We start from the raw sequence: 14,744 nt of genomic DNA on the forward strand, positions 1-14,744 counted from the left end.
TGCAACGCAATTTACATCGATCGACGCCACAATCCATAATTCTCAGATCCAGATAATTTAGCTGGAATTAGAATAGAGCTAGGAGTATCGGAAGGATACACAAATAGTGGATGAGTATGATCAATTTTTTCAGCCGCCATTGTTGAATTTGAACTAAGCTTCGAAGAAGAAGAAATTGTTGCAGAATTCTATGATTTTGCTGAAATGTCCAGTCTCAAACGCTCTGATACCGTATGAATTTACTGTGTCTAACTCATCTCCAAGCTCCTCCCATGGAGGAATTAAGCTTGGGCAGCAATGGCAACAGAAGTGGTCGAACAGAGATAGTGGAGCAGTTAGAATGTTCGAGAAGATGAGGGAAATAACTTTCTTATCTTGTAAAGAGCTTACAATGTATACTTATATACCATACTAACCACTACTAGAAATTCGGCAAAAACCAACCAAGGTCGACCAACCAACTTTGGTCAGTCAAAAAATTGACCAAAGTTGGTCGGTTTTTCAAAATAGTTTATTTTTTAATTTCTTTTACGAAACCGACCAACTTTGGTCGGTTTTCTTTGGCGCAAAAATGCGGGAAACTATTTTTGAGTCCCGCGAAATTTATTTTTCAAGAAACCGACCAAAATTGGTCGGTTAATTCGACCGGTCATTTAAAAAAACCGACCAACTTTGGTCGGTAATTTTACTTTTTAATAAAAACGACCAACTTTGGTCGATTATTTTCGTGCGAAAATATAATTAAAGAGTATAAATCAAATAAAAGACAGTCTTAAAATAAAATGCACCAATGTTCTAATAGTAGAATAGTATCCTGCCACAGTACAAACCCCGGTTCGATTCCCAAATGGCAAATCTTTTGATTACATAATTAAAATACCGACCAACTTTGGTCTGTTTTTTTTTTTTTGCAATATTCTTTTTTTTGAATTTAATTGACCGACCAAAGTTGGTCGGTAATTTCCGACCAACTTTGGTCGGTATTCCTTTCCGACCCCTAAAATACCGTCCACACGTAAATGATCGCGTTTTGGTCGGTTATTGGCCATTATCGACCAACTTTGATCTATTTTTTTGGTCGGTTTTTACCGGATTTCTAGTAGTGAACTTAGCTAACTGATCTAACATCCAGTTGTCATCCCTAACTTCTAGCAACTAACTAACCACTACAATTAACTCCCTTAACCACAGTTAAGCCCTATCTATTAAGTATTCCAACACTCAACCCATAAAATTGCTTATAGGTCCAACGATGATTTAATTTGATAAGCAAGATTTTGTTCTTACTGATCTCATGAATCATTCAAGAATTAATCGAGCAAAGTTGGACCTACATAATATGAGTGTAGAAGCTGCGGAAAGTGATTGCCAAAGAAAATTGGTAAAATGAACAATATGAAAGTGAAGTATACAAGGCATTCACGTCTATTGTTTTTAGTATCAATGAGAAGCTTTGTGGTTGGTGACAGAAGTTGGACACGCAAAGAAACCAACCTATTAGGGAACTTGCATAATCAGGAAGGAAAATAACACAGTTTAGACAAGTAGAACCAAAAATAAAAATAAAAAATACCAAAACTTTGTTTATAATTAAGTAACAAACAACTATTGTTATCTACAATATAAATTTGACACATTCCAATTGATTGGCCGCCTTGTTACCATGTTTGACGTTCGTTTGCACCGAGCTCCACAAATTTATTTGCACTCGTTATTATATCAAAGCATACTAATTTACCGTGATTAAGTCATAAATTAAGATAAAAATATGTATTAATTAACTATAGTTTAATAGAGTTCATTACTTAGATAGTCACTCAACTATTCGAAATTATCTACCTAAGTCATATTTCTTTCATTTGTAACAACAAAGTCACTTAACTATGCCAATAACACTCACAAGGTCACTCAACTAGATTTCTCAAATTTTTTATCACCAAATACCTATTTTATCCTCTAAATTATCTTTTATCTTCTTTTTTTTATTATTTTTTTAGCTTTTTAATTTATATTATGGACTTACCTTAGAATAAATAAAATTTATTTATAATTAAAATAGTATTTAAGCATATATAGTGTTGGAATAATAAAATATTGAGCATAGTAGGTAGAAAGTTAATTAGAACAGTTTGTTCGTAATAATAATTTTGAAATTAACAAAAAAAACTCAAAAATTTATTTACATAATTGAGAATGAAAGAAAATAAAGTTTTAAAATATATATTCCATGCACGTACTATAGAAAATAATTATTTAAAATAAAAGTATTTTTGTAATATACATTACATATTCTTGAATAACAGGGGTGAACGTTTTTTAGGAAAATTATACTACTAGGTATGCCTAGTAGCTATTTTATTAATAATAAAAGCAAAAAGAAACAATAAAGGAAAAGTACAAGTAAGGGGGCTACCTACGGTAGTGTTGCCTCTATGCCTTGGCTATATAATCACTCCTTTGCGCCTCCATTGCCTTAAGATGGCAGCCTCATGTAGAGGATCATGGTGTAGTTGCCGGCAAAAAGTCTCACGAGGGCATATAATCTCATAGCCGCTTGGAACTTCCCAAAGGCATAGGAATATAGCACACACTGTGTTGGACCTTACCTTACAAATCCTATTGAGGCATAAAAAACCTCGTCAACTAGCACGCATGAAGAAAATACGAACTAGAAAAAACTAAATATTCTATGATCATCATAGAGTTTATAACATACTCTGTGATGATATTACATGTGATGATGCTTTGAAAATGATAAATTAAAATAATGTAGAAATTAGAGTCTTGCCCCTCATTCATCATACGTGTGAGTTCTTCAATTTGAAGTTCCTTAAATTCTTCTTCAACTATCTTCAATAAATCTTCAAAATTCTTCATTTATTCTCCGATCGATTGGACCTTGTAGATGTGGTGGGGGCAGCCCTTTTTTGCGTTGCAGCTCTCATTGGGAGTTGCCTCAGTGCTACTCCTTCATTCACCTTCTTTTTTCCTCTATGCATCGGAGATAACTCTCCACTTCTAACCGTATTTTTCCGATAATATGCAAGTAATTCATCTTCCTCACCTTCGTCATAAATGGCTACACGTAAGTTGGCCTCTAGTTATTGATTAGCTAATTCTTGTGCAACCATCCATAATCGTTCATGCCTCTTCTTGGAATTATGCTTCGTTGTAGAAGCTCTAAATTCAGTTTTTTTTGGTAGGTTCTTACCTGATTGTACACTACCTGATTCATGTCTAAATTTCAGCACTTGTGCAGTTGTTTTTGAGCCAGCTGAAAATGCACCTTTATGAAGTTTTGGACTGTCCAAAGCATCCAAAAGTGCCCGGTCATGGTCTGAAATAATCTCAGAAGAGTTTAGAGTACACAGTACATTTGCACCAGCAGATTGATATCCATGCTACTCGTTGTCGCTGCCAGTATTGATTTGCGTTGCAACAGTCTTTTTGTAAGCTACTGTGGTCCATCTTTCCTCCATATTTTGCTTCTCATTATTGCCCCACTTATATTCATTCAATCTAGTCGTTTCCTATTGAAGCAATTCATCAGCCTTCATAGTAGCCTTAGCCGTAATATGCATCAACATTGCTGCCCGGAACTCCTTAATCATTTTAGCCTAGCCTGGATCTACTATATGTAATGTTGATGTTGCTTCAGTAGCTGCAACCGCCCTGCCATCCATAACTGAAACTAATGGCCTGGGTTTTTTTTTACTGCCTGGAGACATCTCCTGCATAACTCTTGGACCTTCAGTTATCTGCTTATGCTGCAAAATCCCCACAGCATCCTCCTGTTCATTATCTGTAATAGTTGCTGCTACCATCTGATTGCTATCCACACCACATTCATTAACCAACGCAGCAAAAGAGTTAGAGATACTAATATCCTTTTGTGCACTTACCAGCTTTGTAAGAGCAGTGTCATTCTTGTTGTTTGGAGATAGATGTGATTGATGCACCACTGCCCAGTTTTCAGCTTTAGTATTTAGCATAACTTGAGCTTCTGATTTTTGTGCTGCAACTACCTCCAGCTGCACAGCACCTTTAACCTTAGGATCAGTTATTTTTCGATCGACAATACGTAAAACATCATTATGTGTCAAAGCCCCAGTATTAGCCTCCACAACTGTATCTGAATTTTCCATATTAACAGCTTTAGAATCTGTAGCATCTGCACACTCCAAAGCCTCAACACTTGTTGCTTTAGGAGCTCGATCAACTCCTGCTACTGCCAATATATCACTGTCATTACGCCTACCTTTCAACACCATATCCCCTACTTCTACATCCATAGCTTGAGACATTCTAGCTAAGGCACGGTCGACAGGAACAGTATCAACATTCTTTGAAATCCCAGAGTTGATAGCCTGCTCAATATGGTTGGATTTTTCCAGTCGTAACATTTGCTCTTGCTTCTTCTCACCAAAAACTTGTTCAAGATCAGCTGCAGCCTTGTTACCCTGCTCCATAGTTGATCCATTCCCTATTTCCTTCGCAAACAATTGTCCAGTTTGATTATGAGACATCCGCTGATCTATTAGAGCTCCAACAGTTGGAACATAACCATCAGCAGCAGGATGCATTACTTAAGCCTTCAATGTATTTTGCTGTCTAGTAGTTGCATCTCGTTTAGATCCTTCTGTCAGTTGTTGGCTAGATCTTTTTTCATTTAAAAAATCCCTTGCATCACCTTGAAGTTTCTCAATCACACATGTTGCATCAATTACATCCTCCACTTATCCGTCATGGACTGCTCGTTTTTTTCCTAAAAGGATGCGACATGTACTTTCGTCATGTCCTTGATGCTTGCAGTGATTACAATACAAAGGTAAGTTGTCGTAAATAACTTGTTAAAGCTGCTCAATAATCTTTCCAGTTCCTCCGTCAACATATTTGAGTCTTATTTGTTCAGGATGTTTGTCCAAGATATCCAGGATCACCTTGACCCTACTTTTACAAGGCCTAGACCTAAGTTGAGTAGCCTTATCAATAGCAATAGGCCTTTCAAAAGATGATGCAATGAATATTAAGGAACACCTAACAAACAACTCAGGTGGTAAACTTGGAAACAAAATCCATACCGCTGCCATAAATGCCTCTTCTTTTGGATTGTATCCAATCGTCCATGGAAATACTCTAACCTGATGTTCTTTTCCTTGCTCGTAAAATAATTAACTGACCTAGCGAGACAGATTACAGAGTCGTCATATTGATCCAGTCGTATGAGGAGTTGTCTTTGCGTAAGAATCCCAATCAAACAGTGTCCTTTGACACCAAACTGTTTTAGCAGAATTGTATGCAAGTCTTGCAAATCCGGAGCATTAGGAGATAGCTTCAAAACAATTGCTTGATGCAACCCTTCCTCCCTTGCAAAATCTTCCCGTTCCACCATTGTAAATTGCAGAGTTGGGATTCCATGAACAACTTCAGTTTTCTTGATAATTGTCTTCATTAGATTTGTTGCGTCTTGTGTTTGATTCAAACGAAGAGCATATGATTCTTGTTTGGTATCATTATGGGTACTGTTGTTAGGGTGTAAAGCAGAGTCGAAATGGGAAAATTCAGATCTGCCCAGGTGACCTTCTGGAGCAGCTCGTTTTGAATCTTGAACTGGTTTTTGTCGGAGAGATAACTCTTGATGTGGAGAACAAACCCCATGGCTTCGAATAGCAAAATCTGAACCAGAAGCGTGCTGAAAAATTCCAGCAGTTCCATTGCGAGTTCGAGCTACAGCAATCGCGTCACCATTTTGAAGATCTTCAGCAACTCAATTTGAAAGTGAGGATGAAACCAATTGAGGAAAGTGCGCAATAGCTATGGGGTTCTTTTGAGACTGGTCCGGTGGCTTTTGGCCGCCGGACGACGGAGCAACGGTCATGAGACCACCACTACATCACTGTAGCAGCTGCTCGCATTTAGAGAGCATTTTGGTATTAGTAGAAGTTAAATAAATATTATTTCGACATTATAATTTATAATGTTAGAATTTTTTATTTTTCATTTTAAATAAAACAAAATTCTATAGATAAGTCCATAATGTTGATTAAAAAGAGAAAAAAATCATAATATTAAAAAAGAAAAAAAATAGAAGATAAATGTTGATAATTTAGAGGGTAAAATAGGTATTTGCCAATCAAAAGTTTGATAAATTTGGGTGAGTGACTTTCTGAGAGCTAGTGACGTTGATGTTATAAACGAAAAATAAATTGACTTTGATAGATAATTTCGGAAAGTTAAGTGACCATATGAGTAATGGACTCTAGTATAATAATAAGAGTGCATATGAATAAATGTGTCATGTTATTGGGCTGATGTAAACAACCGATTAGGCAAGTTTTTACCGTTATTTGACTGAGCCAGTATGAGGTAAGCAACTTTGTATGGCTAGGTTAGGTAGGGCTGCTTATCGAGCAGATCGGGCGGTTATTTACTCTTAACGGTTCGGCTTATCAGTTATCGGCTTTTAAATGTATTAATCTGCTAGCCACCCGATAAGATATCGGGTGGGTTGGTATCAGTTTAGCTATTATCGGGCGGTTATCATGCGGTTATCGGTTTAGATTGTGCTTTTTTAATTAATAAATCGTGTAATAAACCGAAGTAAAAATATAAGACACGGAAAGATAACATTTCATATCTGCACGAGTTCCAGCAGCAACAACACATTTGAGACCTTTCTTCAATATATGAAACTTGTTCCAGTGAACAAGCTTGTTGGGTCAAACTTAAAAGTCAAGTTGGGAGTAATAATTAAAAACCTGTTTGGACAACATCTCTGCCCAGATAACTAATTAACCCACTACTTAGAAGAAACAACATCCAAGAATATCAATTCATATTTATGGATAAAAATAAATCAGTACAATTCACTTTGCACTTCGTACAATTGTCCAGAGCAGTTATATGGATAAAAATAAATTATATATATATTCTTAACGGGTTAACGGATTATCCATTAAGAAAATTAACGGGTTAAAGGACTATCCGTTAAAAAAATTGAATAATCCGCCCCCAAACCGATAAGTCGTTAATAAAAAAAATTTAATTCGTTTCGCATCCGTTAAACCGTTAATCCGATACCAATAAGCCATTAAACTTCGGTTTCAGTTCGGTTTTCGGCTTCGGTTCTGGTTTGAACCCCGCTAAGGTCAGGCACAATAATCCCTTCTCCCACTTGTTTGAGTTTAGCCAATGCAAGCAAGATTGCAAAAGATTGTTCTCTCCGTACACAATAAATGTGCCTGTCAATGCCCGTCCACTTTCTTAAGGTCTAAGCTGATTTCATCAGGTGAAGAGTTGGCCCAAAGCGTTTGGTCCAGGCCAACATATACTAATATTTTGTGTTAAATACTTTGCTCCCCTACAACTTCTAGCCGCTTGAACAATCAAATAGTGAAGAGTTGTACTCTTATTTAAAGTTTTAAACACCAAATTTCTTGCAGTTTCAAGAGATGTTTCATAATTTTTTTAGAATATTCACAAAGAAAATTTCCTATAGAGAGACTTTAACAACTTTTTATTCCGAACAATTATCTGTATTTGTCATATTGATATTTAATCTCCATTTTTAGAGCCTGATTGGCCATGAAAAACAATTTCACATTTTTTCGAAATCAGTGTTTGGCCATAAAATTTTCAATTTTTACTTGAAAATGAATTTTGGAATTTTTCAAAAATTTGAAAAACTCTAAAAAATTATTTTTCAAAATTTTCACTGAGATCACTTACAACAAATCAAAAATAACCCAAAATTATATTCGTGTCCAAATATAACTCCAATTTTCAAATATCATTTTCACTTAAAAAAGTTTTTCATTTTTTTCTGGAATTTTACAATTCTTATGTCCAAATGCCCACTTAGATCCTTTACCTTTGAACAGAATAGAGTCTCCATTTACTTTTGTAGCCGTGTCCAAATTAAGTACAATAATAATAAACTCACTAAAATCTCATAAGTGAGGTTTGGAGAGGGTAGTGTATACGCATACTTTATCCCCATCTTGGGGAGGTAGAGAGATTGTTTCTGAAAGACCTTTGACTCGAGAGGATGAATAGAAACAATCAAATATCAACAACAAAAGTCAGAAAAATGATAACAATAATGTAAGAACCAGAAAAATAGATGGAAGGAATCAATAACAATTGCAATAGCGACAAGCTGTCCAAATCAAGTGAAACACATATATTAAGATGAAAGAATTAATTGAAGAAAGCTGGCCAATATAGTTCTACCAGATTCAATTCTTATTAATCTGGAACCTTATGCATCAGTTGGCAGATTGCAACTTTAATTTGAAACCATTTTTCTACTTAAGCAGCAAGCCTCTTATTGGTCTATATATAAACTTTGTCATTCAAATCCCTTTAATTTGGAAGCTTCATTGGGATTTGGTGTGTGTGTGTGGGGGGGGGGGGGGGTTTCTATTATGGAAATTAAGGGGCTATATTTGACAGAAAAACAACTTCTGGTGGAAAGCATGAAAATGGTAAAAAAAAAAAAAACTATTCACTAGTGATCAAACTTTTGCTTCAATATCATCAATTAAATTTTAGTAGCACAAAAAATACTTAGCATTTAAGAATTCATACTGTTACAAAGTCAGAGCCAGTAAGCTCCATCTTTTACTAGCAATGATAGTATAATTGCTTTTACAGTGGAGAAACACTTGTTATTTGCAACAAATGCACTCTTAAGCAGTATATATCTGCTTATTTAGTGGAAATTCAGGTATTACAAATCACTAAAACTAGTAAATACTTAAATAAACAAGACAAATCCTCTTGCCTCTCACCCCCCAAAACCTCCACAAAATCAATACAAATAGCATACAGATTATGGATATGTAGAGCTTCGCATGAGACTATAGTCAGTCGAACATTTGGAAAAATTAACATCAGCTTTGGAATCTTTCTTGTTCTTCTTCTTCTTGAAATGCTTAGAAACTGCTTTCAGTACCTTAACACACCCCTGCACATAACAACATAATATAGTTAACGGCTAGAAAATTAGGGTAGCTCGGTGTACTAACCTTTCGCTATGCGCGGGGTTTGGGGAAGAGCCGGACCACAAGGGTCTATTGTATGCAATCTTACCCTGCATTTCTACAAAAGACTATTTTCATAACTTGAACTCGTGACTTCCTTAGACATATGATAACAATTTTACCGTCAAGTTCGTTCTTGACGACTAGAAAATTAACAAAAAAAAATTAAGAAAAAGAAAAACTAAGCAAAATCAGCAGCCAAGAGCTTAGATTCGTATTAGTACCTTTCTTGGGGTTGGAGAAGTGAAATCAAAAGCCTTCTTCTTTCTCTTCTTCAACTTCTGATATTCTTTCATATTCTCAGACACAGCAGTGGAGAACTTCCTCTTGATTTTTGCAGTCACTTTCTTGAAATTGGCTGCGCCGATACAGCCTGCTGAGACATCCTCGTACGACAGCTTTCGCGATAGACCCGAGCTCATTCTACGCTGTGCAGACAACGGTCGAGGTACTAGAGGAGACCAAATAGAACTCTGGGTATAGTCGAAATCGAATGCGGAGTTGTCTGGAAATTTGCAGAGCAAATCTTTGGACATGGAACACTGCAAATGCTCAATTACGATCACCAACGGATCTCCATAGGTGCTCATAATTCTGAAAATTTTGGTTTGTCTGAAATTGGAAGTTTAAAGGTTGCTATGGAGATTGCTTAGCTTATGTGGAAAGAGAGGAGCAAATAAAGCAGAGAAAGTAGCCGTTACAACATTCGAAGATAAAGATTCATCGTGACTCCACGTGTCCAGACCATGTTGATATTCAGATTTCAGATGTAAGTAAATTGGTTTTTATTAAATATAAATATCTTAAAAGTTTTATTTCAGATGTAAGTAAATTGGTTTTTATTAAATATAAATATCTTAAAAGTTTTAGAAATTAAACGGGCAATTCGGTGTACTAAGCTCCCGCTATGCATAGGGTGGGGGAAAGGGTCGGACCAAAAAGGTCTATTCTACGCAGTTTTGCTCTAAATTTCTGTCACAGATTGCTTTCACGGCTCGAATCTGTGACCTCCTAGGTTAATGTTTTGATGTGACTGAATAATTTTGATGTTAATGTTTGAATTAAGAAATTATGTAAACTAAGTGTAAAATTGATATTGAAAATAAAGCTTTTACATAAAAACATAATTTATTACTGTGAGCCAAAGTCGGACTTCCCGGTGAATAAAACATTGGAAACCTGTATATTTTCATTTTACTCTTCAAAAAAAGAAAGGTTTTTCAACTGACATTGGAAAATGAAAGATGTGGAAAAGATGATGCTATTTTGAACAATTGCAGAGAAAGAAATTTCTTTTGGCTATGGAAACTAATCGTGAAGGTGCGAGTTGATAAAAATGACATTACATAATTGGAAAACTTTAAGTAAACAGTGTTAGTATCCTAAAAATTGTTTGAACCAAAATTTAGATCTAAATTTACACAATTAAATTTTCTAATACAATAGAGTTAATCTTAGCCAATATTAATATCCAAAAAATTGTTTAATTGATTTCACAACAAGATATCACGAGTACTACAAAGAGCTTAGATGTTAGTATAATGACATAGAAAGTGTAAATTCTCAAATTTGTTCACATGACTAAATTAGTTCTGTCACGATCCAAAAATCACACCTGTCGTGATGGCGCCTATCTCAATACTAGGCAAGCAGACAACATCAATAACCCACATTTATCTTTTAAATACTCAAAACATAATAATTAACTTTAAGAGAAAATTTTCACAAATACTAGATATAAATACACTCCCAAAACCCGGTGTCACTGAGTACATGAACATCTAAAGGATAATAAAGTTTGACTGCTAAAAACACTATCTAAAAATTTAGAACAGTACAAAACTGAAAGGGAAGAGAGTCAAGGTTTGCGGACGTCAAGCAGCTACCTCGATAATCTCCAACAGATAAAACTTCGAGAACTAGCAGTCGTCGTATCCGAAAGCACCTGGATCTGCACACGAGGTTCAGGGTGTCGTATGAGTACAACCAACTCAGCAAGTAACAATACTAAATAAAGAACTTAAAGTAATGACGAGCTTCACAGCTGAGCCCAATTACAATAATTTCCAACATAACAAGGTAGTCATGCTTTCAAGTTCAACATTTAAAGTCAAAACAGTAATTTCATGTCATGTTCAAGTGAAACATAAGATAATATATCTCATAAATATTCAAACAGTGATATATGACAGTTGAAGTGCAACAATAATGAAATCAAATGTATCCTCTCAGGACCATGGCCACTCAGTCCTTCCACTAGCTCAGTACTCAACACTCGCACTCAGTAGGTACCTGCGCTCATTGGGGTGTGTACAAACTCCGGAGGGGCTCCTACAGCCCAAGCGCTATAATCTGTACGGACAACTCACGTGCTATACTATAATATCTCGATCCGCACGGATAATTCACGTACTGCACGGACAACTCACGTGCTATAGTATAATATATGGACCCGCATGGACAACTCACGTGTTGCACGGACAACTAACGTGCTATAGTCTAATATCTCTATAACGACCCGACCGATCATTTTGAGCATTTACACTTCGCTCGGTAGTTTACGAGTGTGAGTAGCCCCGTATGATATATTTTGACTTATGTGAATCGTCGGTTTTAATTTTTCAGGTTATTCGGGATTGAATTGGAAGAATGGATTACATTGTTGAAGCTTTAAATTGGGAGAGTTGACTAAGTTTGACTTTTTAGCATTTGAGCTCGGATTGGAATTTTGATGGTTATATTAGCTCCGTTGGGTGATTTTGGACTTAGGAGCGCGTCCGGATTGTGATTTGGAGGTCCGTGGTTGAATTTGGCTCGAAATGGCGAAAGTTAAAATTTTGGAAAGGTTCACCGGGAGTGGACTTTTTGATATCGGGATCGGATTCTAATTTCGGAAGTTAGAGCAGGTCTGCAATGTCGAATGTGACTTGTGTGCAAAATTTGAGGTCAATCGGACGTGATTGGTAGGCTTCGGCATTGGTCGTGGAAGTTTGAAGTTTCAAAGTTCATAGATTTTGATTTGACGTGTGATTCGTCATTTTAATGTTGTTATGTGTGTTTTGAGGCCTCGATAGGTCCGTATCGTGTTATGCAACTTGTTGGTATAATCGGATGGGGTTGCAAGAGGCTCGGGTGAGTTTCGGACAAGGTTCAGATCATTTCATTGTATTTTGGATTTTTGCTAAGATTTCTGGTTCTAGTGTTTCCGCATCTGCGGAAGAGTGGGCGCATATGCGAGTCCGAAGATGCGGATAATTGGCCGCAGAAGCGGGCAAGGCCATGAAGGACAAGGATCGCAGGTGCGAAGAATTTCCCGCACATGCGGTAGCGCAGATGCGGACAAGTAGACGCAGGTGCGGGGGCAGCTAAGAGAGATTGACTCCGCAGAAGCTAGGCCAGGCGCGCAAATGCGCGTTCGCAGGTGCGGAACCTGGAGTGCAGGTGCGGGCCCTAGAGGAGCAAGTGACTTCCGCAGAAGCGGCATTTTCACCGTAGATGCGGCGTCGCAAGTGCGACAATAGGCCCGCAGATGCGAAAAGTATGGGCAGAAAGTTTATAAGCAAGGGCTCGCAATTTTAGTCTTATTTCAACATTTTGGACTCGGACTTAGGCGATTATGCAGAATATTTTCGAGGTGATTATAGAGGTAAACTTCTTGTACTCATTTTGGATCATAAAACTTGTTTCCCCAGTGATTTCCCCACCTAATTAGTGAGATTTTGAAGTAAAATTTGGGGGTTTAGGGCTTGAGAATTTGAGAGTGAATTTTGGGGATTTGGATGACCAAATGGTGTCGGATTTTGATAAATTTGGTATGGTTAGACTCATGAGTGTATGGGCTTTCGGGTTTTATAAATTTTGTCGGGTTCCGATGTGTGGGCCCGAGTTGGGTTTTTGGCCGATTTTGGGCTTTTGATTCAAGATTTGATCTTTTTCAATCGGGATTTGGTTCCTTTAGCATTGTTTGATGCATTTGAGTTATTTTTGATTAGTTTCGAGCCGTTCAGAGGTCGAAACGCGCGGGATGGCATCTTTGGAGCATCGCTTGGCTTGCTCGGTATTGGTAAGTAACTCTTCTAATCTTGGAGCTGAGGGTATGAAACCCTGAAATATGTGTTATGTGATTTGTGTTGAGGTGACGCACATGCTAGGTGACGGGCGTGTGGGCATGCACCATGTGAATTGGGACTCTGTTGTTTCCATGGCACTGTAAGTGGCCTTATTTTGTTGATATCCGTATTTTCACCATGTGATAAAGTAATTGAGCTGTCAATCATGCTAGATATCATGTTTAGGCTTTGTACCGATACTGTTGGGACCCATAGTGGTCGTTTCTTGCTGTCATTTCACTGATTTCATTGATATTTCGTACTCAGTCATATTCATGCATTCATATCATATCTCAGTCTAAGTTGTTATTTATTGATACATCATATCATTGTTGTCGGGCTAGTTTCATGACATTGTGAGCCCGTGAGTGAGACTGGAGAGTTTGATGACTGAGTGAGGCCGAGAGCCTGATTATGAGTGATAGTTATAGGATCGGGCTACACGCAGCAGTATGCTATATTGATTTATGCCTGGATCTAGCTTATGATAGCGCTTGGGCTGTAGGAGTCCCTCCGGAGTCTGTACACATCTCCTAGTGAGCGCGGTTGATTATATTAAGGGATGGATCTTCCCTGGACATGGATCTTGTCCGAAGCATTTATATACCTGGAGATGGATCTTCTCCATGGGGCCGGATTGGCCTTCCTCGGTACTGAGTGATTGATGGTCAGTGATGTATATATTCTAGGATGGATCTTCCCAAGGTCGTATGGGCCATATACAGTACCGAGTAGGTGAGCATGATGAGTGAAAAGTGTAAGACAGTGAGATTGAGTACTCTGAGAGTGTGAGTACATGATTCATCTCTAAGATACATGGCATTGGCATGCACACATGACATACAGGCATAGAGATGCATTTTTCCTCATGTTGTACGGTATCACGTCATCCATGACATTTTACACACATTGATATGTGGGCATAGATAGGTATTTCACACTTGTTATCTAGAAAGAAAATGAAACATCTTATTTATTATTGAAAGAATTTTGGGAAAAATTATTGTTTTCAAACTTATTCATATTTTTGGCAACTTCGGTAAACGATTTGGGTTTTCACTGATATACTTGAAAGGCAGAACCATTTTTAGAAATCATGATTTTGCTGAGCATTTTTATCTTTGAGTTACTTCTTGTATTATTTGCTTTAAGTTGTTATGGATTGTTGTTGGCTATTGGTGTGGACCCGGCCTTGGTACAATCTCGTCACTACTTTCAACCTAAGGTTAGGTTTTTTACTTATTCAGTACATGGGGTCGGTTGTACTCATACTACACTTCTGCACCTTGCGAGCAGATGTTGGCTGCTGATGATGTTGTGTTCGATAGGAGCTGGATTGAAGATGTACTTGCATCCCGGCTGTAGCTGCCTCTTGTTCGTGGTAGCTTTAGATCTGTGAAATTCTATTTATGTACTATTCAAACAGACTATGTATATTTATCATTTCCGCTTTGTAAACTCTATTCTTAGAAGCTCGTGATTTATACTACCAGTTCTTAGGGAATGTATTAGATTTATATATTTCTTTACTCAATTGCTTTATTAATGTCTATTAGAATTGGTTAGTGGTTAATTGGCTTACCTAGCGGGT

General features: G+C 37.1%; 1 protein-coding gene across 1 annotated transcript; it reads right to left on the reverse strand.

Annotated features, from left to right (window-relative positions):
- Positions 1 to 8,553: 8,553 nt before the first annotated feature.
- LOC107804885 (uncharacterized) lies at positions 8,554 to 9,711 on the reverse strand. The gene is made up of 2 exons (XM_016628827.2): positions 9,269 to 9,711; positions 8,554 to 8,968 (listed from the first exon to the last, which is right to left on the reverse strand). The coding sequence occupies exons 1-2, from the start codon at positions 9,632 to 9,634 to the stop codon at positions 8,834 to 8,836; spliced, it is 501 nt and encodes a 166-aa protein (XP_016484313.1). The 5' UTR covers positions 9,635 to 9,711; the 3' UTR covers positions 8,554 to 8,833.
- Between the last annotated feature and the right edge of the window lie 5,033 nt (positions 9,712 to 14,744).

This window comes from Nicotiana tabacum, chromosome 2 (genome assembly GCF_000715075.1).
Source record: "Nicotiana tabacum cultivar K326 chromosome 2, ASM71507v2, whole genome shotgun sequence".
NCBI lineage: Eukaryota > Viridiplantae > Streptophyta > Magnoliopsida > Solanales > Solanaceae > Nicotiana > Nicotiana tabacum.

What these genes read in the sequence shown, in the direction of transcription:
- LOC107804885 (XM_016628827.2), bottom strand. Translation starts at nt 9,634, where the DNA reads ATGAGCACCTATGGAGATCCGTTGGTGATCGTAATTGAGCATTTGCAG. An exon ending in CTTCTCCAACCCCAAGAAAG is followed by an intron (nt 8,969 to 9,268) that starts GTACTAATACGA and finishes TGTTATGTGCAG; the next exon opens with GGGTGTGTTAAGGTACTGAA.